Source organism: Chamaea fasciata, unplaced genomic scaffold (genome assembly GCF_029207755.1).
Source record: "Chamaea fasciata isolate MVZ Bird 193981 ecotype frontalis unplaced genomic scaffold, bChaFas1.0.hap1 SCAF_35, whole genome shotgun sequence".
Classification (NCBI taxonomy): domain Eukaryota; kingdom Metazoa; phylum Chordata; class Aves; order Passeriformes; family Sylviidae; genus Chamaea; species Chamaea fasciata.
The window spans coordinates 554,734-562,941 of record NW_027094120.1 but is presented as its reverse complement, the minus strand read 5'-3'; the positions used below and the strand labels follow the sequence as shown (position 1 = coordinate 562,941).

Sequence of the window (8,208 nt, the reverse complement as noted above, 5' to 3'; positions counted from 1 at the left end):
ATCTAATTTGGGTAATGGGTAAAATCCCTGGACATATTCAATTAATTGCACTTACATCTGAAAAGCATTTGTGGTGTAAAATGCATGTACTAAGTTATCATACTTATTAGCTTAAATAAAAGAAGTGACTCCACCCTGTAGGTTCAGCTTGTTAATGTGTGAACCAAATTTGGTTCCTGCTGGCAGTGATTGCTTCTGCAAGAAGGATAAGTTGTCCTTCGATGGTTAACTTGATCTTCAGTGGGGGTGTGCTGGAATCATTACTGATACCATTCCTGGAAGGAAAAAGCAGTATGAATCTCTGCAGTGTTACCCTGGACAGATTACCTTAGTGGCTCAAGTTGTTTAATCATTCAGACTAATGACGAAAGTCCTTTTCCCCACTCAGAATCTCTGTTCCATCTCTTTAAATGCAGTTGAGTTGAATAGTGAATATTTCTTTGGTCTTTCATGATGTTAGGCCTTGACATTCCTCAGGAGGAATCTCAACTTCTACTTTATGAAGTGCTTGCCCACCACTGTTGCTGCTTCCCATGTTTTCAGGGGGGTCTCCTGCAATTTGAGTTGCCCTCCATGGGTAGGTTGCTCTCCTAATTTGAGTTATCAGTTCCGCAAAGTTTAGTACAGCAGTGATTGTAGATGTGGTATTGGCATTCAATCGCCTGTAACAAACCATAAGCCACAACTGTCTGTTTGGCTCTTTCATGAGCCAGACCCTGAGACCGGCTCAGTTGGTCTGAGCATGGTGCTCATAACACCACAGTTATTGGTTCAGTCTCTGTATGGCCCATTTACTTAACAGCTGGACTTGATAATCCTTGTGGGTCCCTTTCAACTCAGAATATTTTGTCATCTGTGACATAATGGCAATGCCAACAGCAAACATTGGCTAAACACTGGCAAACATCTATGAGACGAGTGTGTTAAAATGATCACTGGCCACTTTCTCAGACAGGAGAGATAGGAGTGTGACTGAGTGACAGTACCTTTTTTCTCTAAATCTATCACCACTCCATCAATGTCCAAGCACACAGGTCCTTATATTGTGGCTGTCAGGTTTGCAGTATTGGGTACTTCAGCTTTTAGTGAGGCCAAATTGGCCAGAACTTAGAAATTCCACTTCTCCCTGCAGCAAAAATCCAGCACTGGGATACACTAGCAGTCCTTGGATCAGGGAGTGCAGGTGCCACGTGGAGTCAGCACAGTCTCTGGACTCCTTTTAGGGTTCAGGCCAATGTTCAGACATTAACATTGACTCACTGCCATAAGGCAGACAACAGATTTGATCATTCAGAACATCAAAACCCCAAGTATTGTCATTGTGATCTTTGATTGGAAAGCAAGTAGCCAATATCCACTTCTCATCCAGGAGCCATAAATTAACCTTAGCAACTTGGCAGATAACATTTGCTCCATTTACTTCAGTGATTACCACTCTTGGCATCTGGGTCATACACCCAGCTTCTTGGCATCCTGCTTCATTAGCACTGAGTGTTGTGCTCCTGTATCTATTAGAAATGTAATTAATTGTTGACAAGAACCAACCGGAATCTGGATGTATGGATCATTAGTACATATGTATTGATAGGATTCCACTTGTTGGATTTCAGTCTCACTTGGTTTGTGCCTGGAATGCTTTTGCAAATCAGCCACCTGAACGAACTCTGTACAATACAGGATGAATTGGTAGCTTGCTTTAGCATCACATTTGCCTTTTCTTTCAGTTTTCATCTTTTCTTCCTGAAACTGTTTCTGCAGCTGTTCTCAGTAGCAGATAATTCAGCTGCTTTCATACTATTTCATCTCTCAGATCTTGTTTCTCTGTTCTATAATTTTCCCTATTCAAATTCTCAAATAATTGTCTTTCTTTACACTCTGCTGAAGCAAATAGGTTCCTAAGATGATCTTTCTCAGTTGTAAGTTTATCAACTTGGATTCTCAGTTTTTTCTCCTGTCTCCATCTCAGAAGCCAGTGATGACTTTGATACCTCATTTTCTGTGTCAGTTTTATTTTTGGTGAGCCTCCTTAAATGTTTGCAGCCACCACCCCCCAGCTCACTTACTGAGGGTGGTGAAAGTTGTTTTTAAGACTCCAGTTAACATTGGCCTGTGGGGCCACAGTAATGATAGGTCTCTCAGAAGTTCCAACTCCCACATCAACATCTTTATCCTGCCTGTGGCAAAGGAATGCAACTTTCCTTTTCCCCACGTACTCCATTCCAGGCACTACATTCTCCAGAGAAGCAGTGGATAATTTATCACTTCCTGAGAAATTCCTTTCTGCAAGCCTTTCGCTTACACTGCATTCCATCGAGCACTGGGACCCTGCTGCTCCCTTTTGGGCAGTCTGCTTCCTTGCTGTGATTCCAATCTCCTGATTGTGTTCTGTTTACTAATCAATCAGTGAAACCCATCCTTCTGCCATAGCTAATTAGCCCCTATGATCTCTCTCCCCATATTAAAGGTCTTTTCCCTTTGTCTTCCTCTCTTGGGGTCAACACTTGCCTTAAGTGACCCTGTAATTCTGCCACAGTGTTTTATCATGTCCAGCAAAACTCTAACCATGGGAGCCACACACTTGGATAACCAGTGATGTAGGTGAGGGCTGTCCTGGAACATCCGTCTTTCATTAGTTGCAAACATGCTGCCTTCTGTACACTCTCTGTCCTGTGGTCTATGGCTGGGGTCTTGATCCTAAGCAAATCACGCCTCTCTAATGGATCCAACCTCCTGCCCAATAGGCAGTACTCTGAGTTAAAAACCACAGTTTTCTCTAGTCACCCACCATTAAAAATACTTCTGGCCCCCAGAAGCCGTGGGCCTCTGCCTCAGACAAATGATTCAATCACCCCTGTCAGAGGTACTCTCCAAACATAACCAGTTTCCAATTCCCATGGAAGTCTGCTATACTTTCCCTGAAAGTTGCTATCTTGGCTGCTGTACCACACTGTTTTAGTAACATTTTTCAGATGTGTGTTGGCGAAGGCAGGAATGGGATGGGACTGCTGGGGTAGCTGTTCTCAATCTTTAGTGAAGCGTCAGTCTCATTACAGGGGTAGAGACAATTGGGAAAAAGCAACAGCTCACTGCCTGCCTGCAGCAGCCACTAATTTCTTTGTTACAGAGCATCTTAAAGCTTACAGACAGTTTAGCCAATCAATTATAGCACATGTACACCTGCTTTGAACAATGCTTGCTTGTATGCTTTTCTATTAAAAATTCACAATACCCTTACTAAGCTTAAGACCTTCTACTATCTAGTCAGGCATACATTTTCTGCAGTGCTAAGATTTATTCAAGCCAAACCTAGAAACTCAGCTTTTGTTTCCCAGTCCTTGTTTGCTCTACTACTGTATCTTAGATTCTAATTTCAAACTTTTCAGTTGCAGCAGATTCTGAGTTCTCAGCTTTTTCTGCTTGAGGCCTGCTTTTTCAGCTCCTAAAAATCCTTTTTACTTTTAGTGTTTTCCACACAGACCCTGACTATCATCGAAGGTTTTATCTTTAAATAGGGTTTGTAATGTGATTTCCTCATCATCAGATGTACTGCTGCTTATAGGGTCATTAGAGAGTGGGGTTTAGTCAAAGCAATTTTCCATCCTGTCCACAATTTGAGTTAACTTTATTTGAAGGTTCAGTAACAAAAATATTCCCCAGCAAACTCAGCACCAGCATGTCTGGGGAAAAAGAGGGCTGAAAGGACCCGAAAACAGGGGGTATCCCAAACCAGGTGGGTGGGGGCGGGGCTGGGATTTTAGGGGGGATATTTGGGGTCCCTGAGGTTTGGGGGGCTTAGAGGGTCCCATAGGAGGTCCCAGTAAGTTTGGGGTGTGAGATTGTCAGGAGGGAGCTCCAGGGTGGGGGTCCCAGTACAGGGCAGTGGGGGGTTGGGTCTCTGCAGGGGCTCAGGAGGGTCCCATTCAGATGCCCCCCTGCTCCAGCCCGCGCAGGCGCCGGGCCAGCTGCAGGTCTTTGGGGAACAGGGTGACTCGGCGGGCGTGCAGCGAGCACAGGTATCCGTCTTCCAGCAGCCGCACAAGGAAGGCCTCTGCTGCCTGTGTCCCAAAACCTGAGGGGGGGTCTGCAAACCCCCCCAGCATACCCCAACCCTCACAGCACCCCGGGGGGCAGCAACCCCTCAAAACACACCCCCAGGGGTCAGGGTCCTTCCAAACCCACCCACGGGCGACTGGGGGTACTGAAACCTGTAAATGTGTGCCTGTAAACGTGTGATGGGGGACCAACACCAAGTGACCCATCCCCATTCCCCAGCAGAACCCAAAAATAAGGGACCCCCCCCCCCAGCACCCAGAGGTCTCCCAGGGACCCTCTCAACATCCATGAAATCCTGTCCAGAACCCATTGACCTCCCCCAGCCCATGGAGACCCCCACAGACTCCCCCTCAGCTCCCATCAGATACCCCCAACAAACCTCTCAGCCCCATCCAAGCACCCAAAGAGACCTTCCTGGACCTCCCCAGTCCCCCAGAGAACCCCCAGCACCCACAGACCCCCCTGCAAGCATCCACAGAACCCCAATCCTCATGGAAACCTTTTCACCACCCATGAGATCCCCCTCAGCCCCCTTCCCCACCCCCCTAAGCCCCCTGGACACCCCCAGAGCAACCATAGAACCCCTCCAGCCCCTCTGTGACCCCCCCCTCCAGCACGCCTGGGCCCCCCAACCCCTACCTCCTGCAGGGCCAGCAGGGCCATGCGCTGCCAGCGGTAATCCACCCCGCGGGTGAAGATTAGGCAGAGCTGCTGCACCTGCAGCAGGGAGGGGATGTGGAGGGGGTACATGGGGGCATCGGGGTCACAGGGAGTGGAGGGACATCAGGACAATATGGAGGGGATGTGGGGGCATTGGGGATAACCCGGGCTGGGGCCACCACCCTGGTGACATGGAGACACTGTCTTGGGGACATTCCAGGGGCAGGAACGCTGGGGACAGGAACATCTGGGGATACACTGGGGAGTGGGGGAGGAGGGATGTCCCCATCATGATGGGGACACCCTGCAGAGACCCCAGGTGGGAGGCAGGGGGGATACACCACTCTGGGAACATCTTGGGAATACCCTTGGCCACGGGAACATGTGGACACTCTCCTGGGGAGGGGACACCCCGATGGGACAGGGGGGACAGTGCCAGCACAGGGGGCGGGGCACAGGGAACACCCAACCCATGCAGCCTCTGAAGGTTACGGGACACAAGGATGTCTAGAACCACAGAAGGACATTGGGAGATATGCAAGGATGTTGGGGGAGGACAGGCCCACCATGTCACAAGGATGGGGAGGACAAGGACATGGGGAGGGTTGGAACAGAGTTGAGGGGGGACCCTGGGGGAAGGGAGTGGTCCTGAGAAGTCCCAGGGAGTGATTTGGGTTTCTGGGGGGTGACTTGGTGGGTCTGGAGGGGGTTGGAAGGTCCCAATGGGTGTTTGGGATGGGGCCGAAGGGGAGACTGGAGGGTTCCAGGTTGGATTTCAGGGGTCCCAGGGTAGATTTGGGGCTTGGATTTTGGTCCTAAAAATTTTTTGAAGGGTCCCAGTGGGTATTTGGGGGAGTCCTGTGGGGAGCTGAAGGATCCCAGGGTGGATTGCAAGGTTCTGGGAGAGGTTGCAGAGCCCAAGAGGGTTGATCTAGGGTGTCCTGAGATGGATTTGGGGATCCCAGGAGAGGGGATCCAGAGTGGTTTGAGAGATACCAGAGAATGCTGGAGGTCCTGAGGTGGATTTGGGGGGGTCCTGGAGGGGTTTGGGGGTCCCCAAGTAGATTTTATGGGTATCTGAGATGATCTGTGTGGTCCCAGGGAAGTTTGGGAGCCCATGGGGGGTGCTGGGGAGGTTCCGTCAGGGAAATTGGGGTGTCCGGGGATTTTGGGGTGCAGGAGTGTTCATTTTGGGATGTGGGGGGTTCTCACCAGGCGGGCGAAGGGGCCGGGGCGCAGCAGCAGGCGGGTGCTGCTCTGGTACCTGCGGATCTCCTGCAGTGCTCCCTGACCCGGGCGGCACCCTGGGGGAGCATTGGATGGGGGTCTGTACGGGCTTTAGGGGATCTATTTGGCCTGGGGGGCACAGATGGGGGGCTCTGAGGGAACATGGGGGGTATAGGAGATCTAAAGGGCCTGAGAGGACACAGGGGCCTATAGGGGATCTAAGGAGTGGGGGCTATGAGGGCCGGGGGGACAGGGGAAAGCTGGGGGGGTTATAAGGAATCTCTAAGGTCTGGGGGGACATTGCGTGCATGAGGGATCTATAGGGAGCTACAGCGATGGCCGATACAGGGGAGCTACAGGAGGCAGGGAGTACGGGGGTTATAGGGCACAGGGTATAGGGAGCTATAGGGGAGAGGGAGTGTGGGGTGACTATGGGTGATGGCAGGGGTATATAGGGCACAGGTATACAGGTATATAGGGTACAGGTGGGGGGCGGGGGAGGGTTTATAAGGGGAGCTCTATAGTGGGGTCCATAAGAGCTCTGGGGGGGGGTCTAAAAGGGGCCTCGACGTGGGAGGTCCAGAGGGGGTGTCTGTAAGGGGAGTCCTCGTCCCCTCACTCACTGCGTGCCCGCGGCCGGGGCGGTGGGGGGCTTGCGGGGCGGCCGCGCCGTCTTGGGGTGGGCTTGGGGCGGGGCATGGTGCAGCCGAGTCCACCGCGGGGTCAGGGCGATTCCAGGCGTCCGGCAGGGCTGGAGGGGACCAGGCGGAGGGGGAAGGGGGGGTCAGGGCGGACCCCGGTGTCCGGGGCCCCCCACGCCACCCCCGGGGCCCCCCGAGTCCTCCCGCTCCCCGCCCGGGACCTCACGCTCGGGATCCGCCGCGCCGTTCAAATCTCCCGCCGCGCCGCGCCGCTCCTGACGTCACTTCCTCCCGCGCGCCAATCGGGGCGCGCCACCGCTCTGCCCCGCCGGGCGCCGCGACTCGATGGTGCCGCGGCAGCCGTGGGCTCATTAGCATAAATCTGCATGGCCCCGCCCCGGGCACCTCGCGCCTTGGCGCTCCCAGCGGAGTCTCGCTTATCGTCCCAGTGTGATCCCAGTGTAGTTCCCGTTGCTCCCGGTTATCCACGTGGTTCCAGTTACTCCCAGAATGATCCCAGTGTGATGCCAGTCCCCCACCATATGATTCTAGTGCCTTCCAGTCACTCCCAGTGTGAGTTCAGTATGAACAGAACGGCTCTCAGTATGATACCTGTCACATCCCCAATGGTCCAAATCAATTCCTGTCCCTACTAGAATGATCCCAGTCACTCCCAGAATGATACTGGTTGCCCCCAGTGTGGTTACAGACATTGCCAGTACGAACCCAGCATGATTCCAGTTGTTCCCTGTATGATTCTAGTTGCCCCACTTGTGGTCCTAGTACCTCCAACATGGTTCCAGCATCTTCCATTTGCTCCCAGTGTGTCTTCAGTTGGCTCCAAACATGGTCCCAGTAGCTCCCTGTGCCTCCCAGTAACCAGTAGGGGTCAGTCAAGGGTTACAACTGTCCATGAAATCCACTGGGAGAAGCAGATTGGGGGGTTAGTGAAGCTACGGTGACCCATGTGGGCTTTGGGGTCTCTTCAGGACATTGCCTCACAGACCTGCCGGTTTACCCCCAGTTTTCCCAGTGGGCCACCCCACCCCTCATTTGACCCCATCAGGCCTTCCAGTTGCCCCTAGCTGTTCACCCAGGCCACCTAGCTGCCCCTCAGTTCTCCCAGCAGGCGATCACATCCCCAGTTGACACCATTGAACCTCCCAGTTTCTAACACTAGTCATCCCAGTTGTCCCCCTAAATCCTACAGTTCCTCCCAGTCCTTCCAGTGGGCCACCACACACCCATTTCACGGAATCACTGAGGCTGGAAAATCCCTCCAAGACTGAGTCCAACATCTGACCACCTTCTACCTTATGACTCGACCATCACGCTGAATGCCGTGTGTAGTTGTTACTTGAACTCCTCCAGGGATGGGGCCTCCACCACCTCCCTTGGCAGCCCATTCCAATGCCTGACAACCTTTTCTTTGAAGAAATTCTTCCTGATGTCCAACCCGAACCTCCCCTGGCACAGCTTCAGGCCATTTCCTCTTGTCCTGTCCCTTTTTTCCTGGAAGCAGAGCCTAACCTCGCCTGGCTGTCGCCTCCTGTCAGGGAGTTGTGCAGAGCCAGAAGGTCTCCCCTGAGTCTCCTTTTCTCCAGGCTGAGCCCCCACAGCTCCCTCA

General features: G+C 52.5%; 1 protein-coding gene and 1 long non-coding RNA gene across 2 annotated transcripts; both read right to left on the bottom strand.

The window, feature by feature from the left end:
- Positions 1-3,681: 3,681 nt before the first annotated feature.
- LOC136303483 (histone H3-like centromeric protein A) lies at positions 3,682-5,080 on the bottom strand. The gene is made up of 2 exons (XM_066207145.1): positions 4,693-5,080; positions 3,682-4,055 (listed from the first exon to the last, which is right to left on the bottom strand). Exons 1-2 carry the CDS (start codon positions 4,801-4,803, stop codon positions 3,921-3,923), a joined length of 246 nt encoding a protein of 81 aa, XP_066063242.1. The 5' UTR covers positions 4,804-5,080; the 3' UTR covers positions 3,682-3,920.
- A 505-nt stretch (positions 5,081-5,585) lies between these two features.
- Positions 5,586-6,845, bottom strand: LOC136303484 (uncharacterized). Its single transcript, XR_010724231.1, has 3 exons — positions 6,808-6,845; positions 6,564-6,691; positions 5,586-6,017 (listed from the first exon to the last, which is right to left on the bottom strand). It is a non-coding gene; the product is annotated as an uncharacterized lncRNA (long non-coding RNA).
- Positions 6,846-8,208: the final 1,363 nt, after the last annotated feature.